This window comes from Primulina huaijiensis, chromosome 6, assembly GCF_012295235.1.
Source record: "Primulina huaijiensis isolate GDHJ02 chromosome 6, ASM1229523v2, whole genome shotgun sequence".
In the NCBI taxonomy this organism is placed as follows: domain Eukaryota; kingdom Viridiplantae; phylum Streptophyta; class Magnoliopsida; order Lamiales; family Gesneriaceae; genus Primulina; species Primulina huaijiensis.
Genome location: NC_133311.1, coordinates 20568254 through 20584086, shown reverse-complemented (window position 1 = coordinate 20584086; position 15833 = coordinate 20568254). Strand labels below are relative to the sequence as shown.

The following is a 15833-nucleotide window of genomic DNA, read 5'->3' as shown; positions in this document are numbered from 1 at the left end:
ATAATGAATTTGTCACTATTTCTATTTTAACTTTCAAAGTTAAAATAATAATAATTTCATTTAAACGATAAACAAATCTGTTCCATGGATATCTGAACGGTAGTTACCTATATGTTCTACAACATATTTAACATTCTCAACGAAATCATGGAATAGGAATCAATAATGATACACTATCTTCTGTGTGCTTAAGCTCTTTGTTGTTCAGGTGGAAGGTTTCTTTTGGAACTTGGTTTTGACCCACTTCAAAACCATGGCTGCTTGCTTTGGCTTTACCTAATCCGTCGGAGGAGGCCGCTTTTTTCTCTTTCTCGGGGTCTTTCTCAGATTTGTTTTCGTCTCTTCTCCTATTCCTCCCTCTCCCCGTTGATCTACCCAGCTTGGCCCATCTGCAGACATTTCTGTCTACACGCACACCTTGTATATTTTGCTTCTTGGATAGTAGTGATGGAAAAGTTAACAAAGATGGCCTGATGATGCAGAACTTCGGAGCATGGATCGAGGATGGGCTCCCCCCACACCTTTAAGGATTAGCAAAAGCTCGGCTAAACAGAAACAAGCCTCCCAATTGATTTAATTCAGATTCAGTCCGGTTTGTTCATTAATTTGATTTTTTTATTGACAAATATCGATATAATCGGTCTGTGTTTCATTTTGAGAATCGGTTAAACCAAACTGATCAAACTTTGTAAAATTAATTTTTTTAAAAGCTTTTAGAGACTTATTTTGTTTGATGGATAATATATTAAACATGGCGAGATGATCAAAACCGAAAGAAACACGTTGGAAAATTGTGAAATCATAAATAACTTGAAAACACAAAAGATAAGAGGAGAGGGAGGAGTGCAAAATCTTGTTCTTGTTAAGTAGAGATATTAATTAGAGGCTGTCAATGAAGAAACAGAGGATTATTTGATCTTTATGCTGGATAAAGAATGGGTTGCTGCAGCTAGATAGGCTGCCCCTTTAACTATGACTTGTACCCTTTATTTTATTTTGTAACAAACAACATATGCCAACTGATTGCTGCCTGGAAGCAATGATTTGTTCTTCATTCTTTCCTTCTATATTTTTAATTGATGTTTGATTAGCCAGCTTACACGATCAACTTTTGTTGTGCAGTAACTCAGTTGGGGCTCTTTTAAGTGGTGTTTTTGGACTTGGCTCACTCTTTTGACTCTTATTTAAAAACACACCAAAATGTTGTTGAGTTTGTGTTGAAGTGTTTTATCCAATGTAGCACACAAACACCAGCTCCTCACCCACTTCAACCACCCAACCCACTACTTAAATGGTTGGAAACACTTGTGTATTGCAATGACAGCTTTTAAATGCACCAAATATATTATGTCACATCATTTTAGTTCTTTAATTAGTAATTAATATATGCAGTTTCTTCTTTCTGAATTATGTTGAGAATGATCTTATTTTATTTCTTGCAATATTATTTAATCTCTCATTAAACTTAGGCATGCATAAGCGATCGATCTGGGTGGTGGCCAAATTATAATAAAACTATTGCTCAATGTATACTATCTATACTATAAATATTCCAACACTCCAATGGTAAATAAAAGTCGTATTCATTTCCTCATATCAATTTTGAGGAAAAATAACAGAACCCGGTCAGATCTAACTTACAAAAATCAACAATATACCCTAATGGGTAAACTATCTCGAGACACTTTTTTGTGCTACCACGACATCATATATAGCTTTAAAATAGTCGGAGAGTCGGAAAACTTGCCTCCAAAATTAGCTTGCGACAGAAATATAGCCATAAAACTCAACCGCATAGTAATACTCACTAAGAGTCTCTTGAAATCCATTTCTTCATATGATCATTTAGTTCTCCTGCTGGACTTCTTCATTTTCCTCTTCTTCTCATCAAAACTACTCCAACTGTATCCACTCGGAATAGCAAACGGATCGATCATGTGCTCGCCCTCGCTGGCTTGCTGTCGGCTCCTGCTCCTCGATAGCCATGATGAGAAGTACTCACCACGAATACCACCAGAAAACTGCCTAGGACTCGACGGAGGAGTGTAAAAATGCTCTATTGGCTGTAGTTCAACAAATTTTGTGAATGTGATCACCACCTTCACTGTAGGAACCACGGGGATTGCTACCTGTCCATGTGACAATGCCTGATTAGTATAATTAGATAATCAAGATTCAAGCTTGGGGCCAAAGTGGAATTCTTGCCCCAATAACCTAGGATTACAGGGGGGCTAATGGGATACTTCCACGTCAAAGCAACGAGCCTTGTGCAAAATAAAGAACGTTTCTTGTAAATTTGAATGCATTAAAAGATGGGATTAAAGCTAAGCAAAGTGATCAAACAAAAGCGTTTCACGGAATTTGAAAAGCCGAATTGCCCATTATGGCCATTACCTTTACTGGAAATGTCCCAGGAGGAAACGTCGTCATTAGGACCTCCCTCATCCGCCGTATGGCCTTCACTTTATGCGCTAAGATGTCCAGCAACGGCAGCAGCTCCTCCGTCTTCAATGGAAATTGCTCTGTTAACCAGAACATCGGCCGAATATTCTTGGCGTACTCCTTCTCCTTGGTATCTGGAGGCGCCACCACCCTGTCCACCGCTGAAGGCGGAGCTCTCCTCCTTGAATCAATAGGGATAATATCCACGCTCTTTCTCGACACTGTAACAAATTCTCTTTCCTCTCTCACGAAACTGCTGTGTCTCCGCTGCCTGTCGTTCGATACACTAAATCTTGGATTCTCAGCAACGATGAAACCATCGTCGGACTCCTCGTCGATCTCCAAAGGCAAAACACATGTGGGCCCGAACGCGTCTTCTCTACTTTCTCCCGGGTATACTTTACGTGACCGGAAAGTGAAAATTACGTTGTGCATTTCGTAAACCCTTGTCTTCCACTCTCCTACATTTTCAGACTTTTCTTGGCGTCTCCAATTTGTTCGGGCGATTAATTCGGCTTTCGTAACGTCCATCCCAGGACGATAGACACTGGTCTGATTACAGAAATTCGAAATGTCAGAGTCAGATAATGGGTTCCCGGCGTTCTCAAATGCGTCATAGATTTTCTTCTCGTCGTGATTGACGATGAAGAGGGAACCTAGTGGGATATCGAGGGCACCGTCGAGACTATCGTTGAGGAAAAGAAAGCTTTGATTAGCGCGTTGGATTTTCAGACCTTCGAATCCCGCGAGGGAGGTATCGGCCCGTAAATTTCCTTCCCGCTTCCAGATTTTGTACGTGTCGGATGGAGCAATTTTCCCGACGAAAGGAACGATGGAACTCTCGAAATGGAATGAAATTTCCATGTAGAAATCACGCATGCGTCGGAGAGCGGCGACGACACTGGGCAGACGACGGCGCCACTTTGACCAGGCGGCGAGGTGGTGCCGCTGAACTAAAACCGAGACAATCTCCGTAGATCGGTGGAGGAGGGCTTCCTGAAGAGGGTTCCACCCCGCCCCATTCTGAAGTGAAATGTCAGCTCCGGCAGTGACCAGAGCTCGAGTAGCGATGACGTCGTTTAAGCGCACGGCAAGGTGAAGTGGGGTTTCTCTCAAGCTGTTGTCGCGGCGGTCGAGGGCGGATGTTATTTTATCAACAAGACGTTCTTGGGAGACGGAATCGGACTCGGTCCGGATGGTGGTCGGATCAGCCAGCCGGGGAACCGAAGAGAGGAGTTTGTTGAGGGTGGCGTGATCGCCTAAGGCCACGGAGTAATGAACGGGGCTGCCGGCGTAATCTTGAGGCCGTATGACACCGAGCGTCGCCGAAGACTTAGACATTTGAAGAATTTCCCGGCTAAATTCTGCCGTTTTGTATAAGCTTCTATTACACTTGTTATGTGCATGAAATATTGTTGTGCTTTTGCTTGCTTTCCACTCTGGTTGCTTTGTTTAAATCAGTAAAATTCACCTTTGACTAATCTTTATTTCCGACTTTCTCATTTTGATACCATTTCTTATAGAGATATATAATAAATTTCAATTGAAATTAAATAAATATAACTAGGATACAAAATAAAATTTAAACCAACAAGCGGAAAAAGAAGCAACGTAAATAGCGGGAGCGTTCTAATCCAAAGGCTAGCTTTTCTCTTTGTTTCTCTGACTACTTAACTTCCCAGAACCTGAGCTAAAAACGATCCGGGTACATGACCCAGGCACGACCAAGCATCTCCGGAGATATCAATGATCAAGCAAGAAAGTAGATATTTAGAAGAATATAATGTTTTCTCGTGTCCAATATAATTATCGTGCACGCTGAAGAAATAAAGCGTGTGGAGAGGGGTGGGGCAGTCCTAAAGCAAAAGTTGAAATTGAAGTATCCAAAGCATCCTTTGCTTTGGACATGGACAGTCGTTTGGGAGGAGATTCAGCGGGCCCTTTTTTGGCCCACGGTCCTCGGTCAACCCGGACATAATCCAAAGGTAGAGTACAATCATTGCTGGCCGCCTAGCAAAGCCCAATTTCTTATTGGTAATCCAAAAATTAATTTTTTAGAAATATCAATTTGTTTTATTTTATTTTTTAAAGAAAAAAAAAACTTTTTTGATATGAAGCTCACATCATTAAAATACCACTGTTTCATCAAACATGCAATTATGATTTATTATGTTTAAAATCGGGATATTGTAATTTTTTTTAGAGAAAGTAATTAAGATAGTCTATGTTTTTGGACATATTTGTTAGAGAAAGGCAATAATCCAAATTTAGATAGTCAATATTTACAATTATTAGTCTCTATAATCTCCGATTATTTAGATTCATTAACTTCTTTCAACCTGATTTTTTTTTTTGAAAAATATAAACAATGATAAATAATACATTTTAAAATGATTTACTAATAATGTTATATTTCGAAAATTTGAATATTGGAAAATTATCCATATATTTTTTCGTTTTTTTTAAATGAGTGTGAGGCTAGTTTATTTATTTTTATTTTTTTTTAGAAAAAGGAAGATGTACAAGACCTGAAGAGCATCCACATACTTACAAACAGGAAAGGACTAAATTATCTCGAATTAAATGTTCTAATTTATTTTACATATTACTACACAAACCTATATGATACAATGATTTTAACTAAACAAAAAATGACTTGTTAAATAATAAAAATATAGGATTCGTTATACCATAAAATTTTAAAATATATTTCACAGTGGAAGAAATTATTTTATTCCCAGATAATTGTGATATATTTCAGCTCAAATTTTAAAAATTAAAAAAACAAATGGGACGAAACTTATATTACGTGATTATTATATAAATAAAATCCAACAAAAATCTAGCATCAAATGGCGACAATCGAAGATTTAGATGTCGCACTCCCTTTCCACCACGACTCTCTCCTTTCTCAATGTACGCCACATGACGGAAGCCATGACACGAACTTCAAATTGGCACATATCCAATCATCACTCGCCACCTCGGATATCGCGTGATCCCCAAAACACGTCCAGGTTCAATGAACCTGAAGAGGCTGCTTTCCACCCTCCATTTTCTCCCTCTTTAAAACAGCTTCCTGGAACCTTATATTTCACAAAGAGTTCTTGCACGAAACTTGTAGCTTAACCATCGTACGGTTTCTTCGTGAATAGCATTAGGTTTTTGTGGATTGATGGCTTTTGCCGTTACTTCTTCATCTGCTATTCGTAGCTCTCTATCTTCCCCTCTCGAGCAGCAGCCAAAAGGTACTATTTGTTTATGTTTCAATTGTTTATATTTATGGGTTTTTCTTTTGGTATCTTGGTTTTTGTTCTATGTAAATCTTGTACTGATCTTGAGGTGCTCTATAATTACTTTCAGCTGCACAAGTTTGCGCATTTCAGCCTGATAGGCATCATCTCCCGCAGGCTGTCGTTAATTTTTCACGACGGCGTTGCGCCGTGAAGCCATTGAATGCTGAGCCAAAGAGGAACGATTCAATTGTCCCCTCCGCAACGACCTTCTTCGCTCATGGTATGTTAAAATTTTGGTCAATCTTCATTCAGTCTTGGGATTTGGTTTTTTGTCTGTCTAAATGGCGAGCGTTATTGTGATATATTTTTATTCCGTTTTGGCAGAGGTGGTTGAGAAAATAGGGTTGGAAGACTTTGATATATTGTCTAAGGAGCTTGAAAATGCTTCCCCGCTGGAGATTATGGACAAGGCCCTTGAGAAATTTGGAAACGATATTGCTATTGCTTTTAGGTAACTTATGCAGTAATTTACCGTTCCTTTTTTTAAAATCAAATTGTACTTATCAAACGATTTTAACGGATGTATGCGGCAATCAATAGTTAATTTTAGTCTGATGCATACCAAAATCTGCTTTTGAAAAGAAGAAATTTTGAATTTATGTAACTGTTCCAGGGATCCTCTTGAAGACGGAATTCCATGCGTGATAATTTATTTCGAATGTGTGTATTTTTATGAAATAATGGAAAACGAAGGAAGTAGGTTAAGAAATAGTGGTCTATCTATCTTTTTCTTTTCTTTTTAACAAATTGGTGTAGTCTCATTTACTTGAATTTCTAGCTGCTTATTATTTTGAAACTTCTTTACCGACCAATTTTTTATTATCTGCAGTGGAGCAGAGGATGTTGCTTTGATCGAATACGCCAGCTTAACTGGACGACCGTTCAGGGTTTTCAGCTTGGATACAGGGAGATTGAACCCGGAGACATACAAATTTTTTGATGATGTTGAGAAACGATATAAAATCCGAATAGAATACATGTTCCCTGATGCTGCCGAAGTGCAGGATTTGGTAAGAAACAAAGGGCTCTTCTCGTTTTACGAAGACGGTCACCAGGAATGCTGCCGTGTGAGAAAAGTTAGGCCTTTGAGAAGAGCCCTTAAAGGGTTGCGAGCCTGGATAACGGGTCAAAGAAAGGATCAATCCCCTGGTACCAGATCTGAAGTCCCAGTTGTTCAGGTTGACCCTGTTTTTGAGGGTTTGGATGGCGGGATTGGCAGTTTGGTGAAGTGGAATCCCGTTGCAAATGTAAAAGGAAATGATATCTGGAGTTTTCTTCGAGCCATGAATGTCCCAGTGAACTCTTTGCATGCCAAAGGTTATATCTCCATTGGATGCGAACCTTGCACAAGAGCTGTGCTACCAGGTCAACACGAGAGAGAAGGACGATGGTGGTGGGAGGATGCTAAAGCCAAGGAGTGTGGACTTCACAAAGGGAACATCAAGGAGGAAAGCTTGAACAGGGCAGTTCATGCGAATGGGACGGTCCAAGAAACAGACCTTTTCAACACCAACTGTGTTGTGAATTTGAGCAGGCCCGGAATCGAGAACTTGCTGAAACTGAAAAGAAGGAATGAGCCTTGGCTAGTTGTTCTTTACGCACCTTGGTGCCAGTTTTGCCAGGGGATGGAGCAATCCTACGTTGAATTGGCGGAGAAACTGACAGGATCCGGTGTTAAGATTGCAAAGTTCAGGGCAGATGGAGAGGAGAAGTCATTTGCACAGCAAGAATTGCAGTTGGGGAGCTTCCCTACCATACTTTTCTTCCCCAAGAATGCTTCACGACCCATTAAATATCCATCTGAAAATAGAGATGTCGAGTCTCTGACGGCTTTCATCAATGCCCTACGATGAAAGATGACACATGGATAGTGTTGAAGTGCTAGAATGGGGACTTGGGGCTTGGTTCATTAGTTTTTGGACTAAGTCTAGCTGCCTTCGTTGCTTTCTTGTATGATATTTCGATGTTCTAGTTTTCCCTTCTCTTTTCCCCTTGGTTTTGTATGGTACGAGTATATGCCTTTGTATCGTAACTAATTTGAGGCTAATCAGTGTTTGCCAAATTCTCTGTATATGAATTCCTTGTCCCTAAGCATTGTCTGATAACGTACGTCTCAGGAAAGCTCCATTCTTCATATGGTTTTAAAGCGAAATAAACTGCTGTTCATCAATCAATAAACTTTTAATCAGGCTATGATAAGTGGAGACAAAGTCGATAGTCACTTTTAATGTTCCAAATGTGTGGAAACTATATGGTAAATTCTCGGAGTCGAGCCCACATCAAATTTGAGCAGGCGAATGGAAAAGCTTGGATGGAACAATTACCCATAAGACCAAGTGGAGCTGTTGGTGTGTATCATTAAACGAAAGCTAGAAATGGGGAGAAAAAGCGCAAATGTAATAATCTTCGAGGATTCAAATTGAATATAATTGGTTTCCAGCACCATATACTTTCACTGTGATAACTCTTCAACAATCGAAAACTAATTTTGAATACCCAGTGGGCCTCATCCAGCCCATGGATCGGCCTAGATCGAACCTCACACATTGATGGAAATTTTCAAGGGTTTCCCTTAAAAACATTAATAGCATTAACTTCATTTTTAAAACTAGTAAGTGGACTCGATTCATCTCCATTTTTACGAATAAATTGTCATAATTGCCCAATATCAACAATATGGGACACTTCCAACAGTTGCGTTAGTTTCGATAATTTTCAAAACATCCTCAGTTACTGTTCTGTGACTGAAATGTTGAGTTAGTGACTATATGTAATCATGTATGTCTGATCAGTTTCTTGATACACAATTCAAGATGTATATCATTGATCTATAATTAGTAGGATTAACAAATTGCCACCCTAACTAAGCTAATCGGACGGATTTTCCCTTTTTCTCCTTAATCTTTGAGAAACTAAGATGGTTCAGTTCGTGAGGTTGTCTTTCATCTGTCCATGAGTCCAATAACATGGCCCTGTTGGCGGACGAGTTGGCGGTGTAGTTGGTGGAAGATTTGGCGGCGGTACTGACGTTGTTGGAGGCTCGGGTTTTGGAGTGGGAGATGGAGGTGATATTGAAATTGAATTTTATTTATTTTCTGATATGATATTATGTATATTTATGATAAAAATAATATATAATAGGGTCGAAAAAATAATAAATTTATGTTATAGTGAATTAAATTTATTAATAGTATTTTAAATAAAAGCTCGAGAAATTGGGTAATTAGGTATTCGCGTCACCACTCACTAAAGATTGGGTCTTGATTGGGCTGAGAAAGCCTCCTCCACCCACTATATCCCATCAACCTTCTCCATTTTTATTATTATTATTATTATTATTATTATTAATTTTAATTTCCAAAAAATATAAATACTCAATATATCACAGAGTAGTTCTATTGTGAGACGGTCTCGCGAATCTTTACCGATATTCACAATAAAAAGTAATACTTTTAGTATAAAAAGTAAATTTTTTTATGATTGTCCAGATAAGGGATTCGTCTCACAAGATAGATCGTGAGATCGTCTCACGCGTGTTTTTGCATATATTACGATGCTTAAAATCTTACTCCATTTTTAACGCATAATTTATATCGCAGTTGCCTGGATTGCGACAGCTTTCCTCTATTTCACACACATAACAGACTTCCCACACAAACCATTCTCAAGAGAAGGGATCCTCGGTGCTCAAGGTAATGAGTATGCTTTGATTCTTTCCTTCCTTCTCTGTTTTTTTTATCTCAATATTCCATGTTTGATAGTAACTATTGGTCCAAGACTGCGTATTTTCTGTTTTTGGTACATTGTCGTTTTGTTTTATTTCTATTAAAGATCTTTTTTATTATGAATCTTTGTATTTGGATCCAGCTTCGAGATTTACGTTTTAATTAGGTAATGCGTGACTTTCTGCTTTTCAGTCCGTATGAGATGTGGCCGAAAGATTGTATTTGGTGGTTGTTATGCAGTCGAGGTGCTGATTTTACTCCGTGTATTGGATGCCAAAAGCTGTCTTGAATCCAATGTTATTTGATCATTGTCATTATAATTTATACATTGCTTCATTTGGAAGCCCTTTTATTTCTCTTGGTTCTTCTAGATGCTCTCTTCTTCTTTTATGGTGCGTATTGTTTAGCTCCAGGATCAATATTTTTCTTAGATTGGTAATGCTTTATTCACATTTCCTTTAGAGCAGACGTTTACAAAGATGAGAGGAGGGGGATTGTGGCAACTTGGTCAATCTATAACTCGCAGTTTGGCTCATGGCGACAAGAAGACTGTAGTTCGTCGGTGCTTTGCATCCGAAGCTGATCTCAAGAAAACTGTTCTATATGACTTTCATGTCGCCCATGGTGGAAAAATGGTGCCTTTTGCTGGTTGGAGTATGCCAATCCAGTACAACGACTCAATTATGGACTCTACCATAAATTGTAGGGAGAATGGTGCCCTCTTTGATGTTTCTCATATGTGTGGTCTTAGTCTTAAAGGAAAGGACTGCATTCCTTTCCTCGAAAAGCTTGTCATTGCTGATGTTGCTGGGCTTGCACCTGGGACTGGGACTTTGACTTTGTTTACAAATGAGAAGGGAGGCTCCATTGATGATTCGGTGGTCACCAAAGTGACCAATGATCACATATACCTGGTTGTTAATGCTGGCTGCAGAGACAAGGATCTTGCCCATATTGAGGAACACATGAAGGCATTCACATCAAAAGGTGGCGACGTTTCGTGGCACATTCATGATGAGCGTTCCCTTCTAGCTCTGCAGGTCCGTGGTGACATTTCTTGTTTGGGTTATTTTTATATTTCACATAATTTGTTTGAATATCACTCCTAGCTATTGAGCTTGAAAGGTGTCTATTAATGGGGCCTATCATTTTAAGGGCTCGATCTATGGTTGAGTTGGTTGGTTTACATAAAATAACAATCTCTGATTTGGGAATTAATGAAATGTGCATTGGAGAATATTGCAATTACGTTGATTATTTGTGCACTCGCTCTTTTAATTGAGTTTCCCATCCTAAGGCAGTGGGCACTGTATTCTGCTTATTTAGACAATGCTATTATGAACTATCTGCTATTCCAAGCACGTTTTTATATGCTCCTTTGTATTTGAATATTTGCAGATTTTAAAATTCTCTTGCCTCTCTTGTGCAGGGGCCTCTTGCTGCCCCAGTTCTCCAGCACCTGACAAAAGAAGATTTGAGCAAGATATACTTTAGTGACTTCAAAGTGATAGACATCAATGGATCGACCTGCTATCTTACTCGAACAGGGTATGTTATTTGAATGTCATTTATGTGAAAGCTTAAATGATTGTGTCTTTTGTAGAAAGAACAAGGTTTGGTCTCTTCTGTTTGTTGTGCAACATATTTCGTTCTTATTAGAGTATATCTGTCCATCATTACAACCACCACAAGCATTGAAGTTTTGCACAGTTGATGAAATGTGAAAAGGTATGGTGGGGTGATTCAGTTCTGTCATTATACTGCTCTGTGCTTTCACAATGCTTTAATATTGTTCTCCAATTATCAGAAGTCGAATTCACCGATTCTCTAATCCACTGTCATAGCACTAATGGATGAAGATTCTGTTCTCTGTCCGCTCCATCAGTTAAAAAATGGCATTAAACTTTACAAACCTCCAGGTACACAGGCGAAGATGGCTTTGAAATCTCCGTCCCTTCAGAGCATGCAGTTGATCTTGCGAAAGCGATTCTTGACAAATCTGAGAATAAGGTAAGATTAACAGGGTTGGGCGCTCGGGACAGCCTTCGCCTAGAAGCTGGACTGTGCTTGTATGGTAACGACATGGAGCAGCACATAACACCTGTGGAGGCAGGATTAACATGGGCCATTGGTAAAAGACGAAGAGCTGAGGGAGGATTCTTGGGTGCTGAAGTAATACTCAAGCAAATCGAAGAAGGGCCATCAATTAGGAGAGTCGGGTTTATTTCTTCTGGTCCACCTGCTCGAAGTCATAGTGAGATTCAAGACGAGAAGGGACAAAACATTGGGGAAATCACGAGCGGGGGATTCAGTCCGTGTCTGAAGAAGAACATTGCAATGGGGTATGTGAAATCTGGATTACACAAGGCCGGTACTAAAGTAAAGATTGTGATAAGGGGAAAATCATATGATGGATCAGTTACAAAAATGCCTTTTGTTCCAACGAAGTATTACAAGCCATCCTAACTGTTTTGTTGATTCTGAAACTTTTCTTGAATATCGAACTATTTTCTTTTTCGAGATCTGTCGAATGCCGTGTCTTCCTCATATGCTTTTTTGAGTTCAATTGATATCATTTGTAAGAGTTGTTAATAATTTGATATCTCCATCTTATACACTGAATATATTAAAGGAATATTTGAGACGTGCATATTTCAAGTTTCAGAACTTATATGCAAGATTGGAATGACAAAATCACCACTCGGCCAATGCCCATAAAATTTGCTTTTGCATGTTGTCTAACTTGAAAGAATGGTGAAAGTGACGGTTTGAATCTCGAACTTTGATCACCAAAATTTAATTATTGGTTTTGGGAAAAAAATTGAATATTTCTTGACCAAGCCCCGGGGCTTGGACTCGTTCTATTGTCTGAAACTTTATTTCATTTTTATACCGCAAAACGTATATAATCAGTCTAACATACTCTGAATAACATCGGTTTCCCAAAATAACGATCTCCTATCCGATTAGTTTATCACTGTCATTATAAAATGTTAACATATTTCAAGATGTTTTTTTTATAGAAGTTTGACATAATTTATTGATAAATTGTGTATGTTTACTAAAGTTCAAAACTTACCCAAATCATATATTTCGATCTCAATGTAACACTATTATTTTTTGAGTTGGGTCATAATGTAATTTTTTGAATCAATATTCATATTATCTTTATTTGTAGACGTGTATGAGAAAATTTTCTAAAATATTAATCTAATAAGTTGGATTTTTTCTTTACTTTTTGTTTTTTAGGATTAAGTAATGTGTTATATCAAATATGACTAAAATAAAAAAATATCAACTCGATTGGACTATTTCTGCGTAGAAGATCTTGTCAGGATTATCGTGCCTAAACCAGAAACGTGTACAAGGATGCAGCAGGCTCCATCAAAATTTTGCTTTTCAAGAATTGTGTCCCTAATTTATTGCAATTAATTATTAATTTTATATTAAATTAACTTATTGTATAATTGAATGTTTATTATTTTATTAAAAATTATAATCGAAAATAATAATGTGATTTAAATCTTTTAAATCGTATAATTTTTATTAGTTTATTGAACAATAATAATTATTACAACAAACACTTTTGAATAATTGTGTACGTAATCAAGCGTGGGCTCATGCGCCTGGCTACAAAGTTGTAGTGTACAATTGCCAAACAACTGTTAGCCAACCCTTGAAACCATCGGCGAGTCTTTAGCCTTAATATTCATTATTCACGGCTGGTCCAATTCGAAGCAATACTCATACTTGCTAATTAAAAAAAAAAAGAATAAATTCACGAGGTAATATGGACTTAATTTTTTAGCATTAAACAACATGGTACAATTGAGAAAATTAAGATTGACATTTTCATCCCACATTTCAGAGCAAATATTCAATACTTAGTTCTAAGTTATTTATCTGGAGTAGGTCTTTCATAAGACGTTCGCACATATCTTTATTCGTGAGACGGATCAATCATATCCATATTTACAATAAAAATTAATATATTTGTCATAAAAATCTATATAGAATATCTGTTTCACAAAATTGACCCGTGAGACCGTTTTACGTGAGTTTTTGTGTTTACCTCGACTACTAATTTTTCATTTGCTCGAAGTAGATTATTTAATTTCCCGTCATTAATTTTATTAGCGACCAACTTGCCCATTTGTTGAAATTGGAAAAAAAAAATTTGAATATTTTAAATGTCAATAAAACAGTCGAGGCAAAAAAGGTTGAGTTGTCCGAGATCTTTGGCTCGTTCTTTGGATAATTTTGACTGGTTTCGTTTTTTAGCTTTCAGAATTATTTTGAAATATTCTTTGAGTTGGAAGTCCATCTCAAAACTCTCATTCTTTTAGAAAAAGGGGCAACACTGTTGTATTATATTATATGCTGCTGCTTCTTATTTTAGAGAATGTGATTTAAAATTATATAAAATTTCGATTGATTCCAAAGTGAGGTAGAGAAAGTAAATATTAAACCATATATTTAAACTACATTATGTGTTTCAAAATATTCTTTATATATTGAATCTTCTTAATTTGTTTTATATATAGATATAATCACGTGGAAATAATAATTAATCTGATGCGTAATGTGTGCATATTATATTATAATTAGAGTTTATTCACATTATAATTATAGCAATTTCACGATTAAAAAAAATAATGGCTAAATTAGTTGTCCACGAATTTTTTTTCAAGATAATTGCAAACGGTCACAATTTTAGTATATATTTAATATTAACCATTGAACAAGCTTTAAAAAAAATATAATAATAGCCGGTTCAATTCAAACATAGGATATATTGAAATTTATTTCATTTCTAAAATTCAATTAATTAGTCAACAGTCAAATTTCCAATTCTCTATAAATGCACTTGCCACATGCAATCCTTCCCATTCGAATCTCAACACTTCTAAAAAATTGTATTTCCGAAAACACCTGACACAGTAAAATCAAAAACATATAGATTTCAAAGAAATCAAGCAGGAAAAAAGAATATGTCAACCTTAAAATCTTCGAGCTTATTGAATTCATTCATGTTTTCTTCTTCTAATTCGCAGCAAAAAAGAATTGTCAGGGCTGCCATTAACATCCCACAACGGGTCACCAGTATTTCTCTTCCCGAGCTCCGAACGAGTGGTTTGGATGAACTCGAACTCCATGAAAGTATTGAAAAACGTGTGAGTCCCATTAGCATTAGCACGGGATTTAAAAGATTTGAGAACAATGGAGCGGATCCTTTGGTGATTGCAAAGATTTACGCAATCTTGGAAGCAGTTGCAGATAGAGTAGAAATGCACAACAATATTGGAGATCAAAGAACCCACTGGAATAGTCTTCTTTTGAATTCAATCAATGCGATCACTCCGGCTGCTGCAATGATGGCAGGAATTGCCGCCATAAGCGCTGGAGCTCCGGAGGCTGCTTTGAAGCTTTCGTCCACTGCCATGTACGTGGCCGCAACTGGGATGCTGTCGATCGTGAATACGATTCAGCCGTCTCAGCTTGCTGAAGAACAACGAAACGCTGCCAGGCTGTTCAAGCAGCTTCATAATCAAATCCAGACGATGATTTGCACAGGGAATCCTACGGTGGTTGATGTTGAAGAATTAATGGAAAAAGTGTTGGCCCTGGATAAAGCTTACCCGCTTCCTCTCCTTGGCGTAATGCTGGAAAAATTCCCTGAGACGGTGGAGCCCGCAGTCTGGTGGCCGACAGAGCAGCGGCGGAGACAGTCAAAAGGTCCAGGCGGGAACAAAGATTTCAACGGCTGGGACGGGAAATTAGAGGAAGAAATGAGAGAGATAGTGAACGTCATGAGAATAAAAGATAGGGAAGACTACTTGAGATTGGCCAACAAAGCATTAAAACTCAACAAAGTTCTTGCCATTACGGCCCCAATTCTGACGGGTTTAGCCGCCGTGGGTTCCTCATTAGTTGGCTCCCCTTCCCATGGCGGTTGGGCAGTGATGCTGGGCGTTTTCGGTGGCGCGTTGGCGAGTGTTGTGAATGCATTCGAGCACGGCGGGCAGGTAGGAATGGTGTTCGAAATGTACCGGAGCAACGCGGGATTCTTCAAGCTGATGGAAGAATCGATTGAATCGAACCTGAGGGAAGATGATATGGAGAGAAGGGAGAATGGAGAATTATTTGAAATGAAGGTGTGCCTGCAGTTGGGAAGAAGCATGTCGGAGCTCAGAGATCTTGCTGAATCGTCCTCCATTAAAAGGATAGACATCGATGAGTTCGCAAGCAAGCTTTTCTGAATCTTCTACCCATGCATGCACTTTTTTTTTTTGTTTAACGGAGCTAACATGGTCATTTTATTTCTCTCTTTTTTTTAGTAAAGAATCCTATAGTGTAAAGCTTGTCAAAA

The 15833-nt window shown here is 38.1% G+C and overlaps 4 protein-coding genes across 5 annotated transcripts; 3 read left to right on the top strand and 1 right to left on the bottom strand.

Annotated features, from left to right (window-relative positions):
• Positions 1 to 1564: 1564 nt before the first annotated feature.
• On the bottom strand, positions 1565 to 3917 carry LOC140978141 (uncharacterized). The gene is made up of 2 exons (XM_073442957.1): positions 2395 to 3917; positions 1565 to 2129 (listed from the first exon to the last, which is right to left on the bottom strand). Exons 1-2 carry the CDS (start codon positions 3781 to 3783, stop codon positions 1842 to 1844), a joined length of 1677 nt encoding a protein of 558 aa, XP_073299058.1. The 5' UTR covers positions 3784 to 3917; the 3' UTR covers positions 1565 to 1841.
• A 1634-nt stretch (positions 3918 to 5551) lies between these two features.
• On the top strand, positions 5552 to 7829 carry LOC140978139 (5'-adenylylsulfate reductase 1, chloroplastic-like). The gene is made up of 4 exons (XM_073442953.1): positions 5552 to 5690; positions 5806 to 5958; positions 6063 to 6189; positions 6568 to 7829. Exons 1-4 carry the CDS (start codon positions 5618 to 5620, stop codon positions 7589 to 7591), a joined length of 1377 nt encoding a protein of 458 aa, XP_073299054.1. The 5' UTR covers positions 5552 to 5617; the 3' UTR covers positions 7592 to 7829.
• A 1469-nt stretch (positions 7830 to 9298) lies between these two features.
• Positions 9299 to 12113, top strand: LOC140978137 (aminomethyltransferase, mitochondrial-like). Of its 2 annotated transcripts, none has more exons than XM_073442950.1 (4): positions 9299 to 9430; positions 9931 to 10503; positions 10893 to 11011; positions 11383 to 12113. In XM_073442950.1, the coding sequence occupies exons 2-4, from the start codon at positions 9943 to 9945 to the stop codon at positions 11927 to 11929; spliced, it is 1227 nt and encodes a 408-aa protein (XP_073299051.1). In that variant the 5' UTR covers positions 9299 to 9430; positions 9931 to 9942; the 3' UTR covers positions 11930 to 12113. The 2 variants fall into 2 exon arrangements, with proteins under 2 accessions (XP_073299051.1, XP_073299052.1); XM_073442951.1 differs by having other exon boundaries at positions 9926 to 10503.
• A 2341-nt stretch (positions 12114 to 14454) lies between these two features.
• Positions 14455 to 15723, top strand: LOC140978721 (probable F-box protein At4g22030). Its single transcript, XM_073443927.1, has one exon. It carries the CDS (start codon positions 14455 to 14457, stop codon positions 15721 to 15723), a length of 1269 nt encoding a protein of 422 aa, XP_073300028.1.
• The last annotated feature ends 110 nt before the right edge of the window (positions 15724 to 15833 follow it).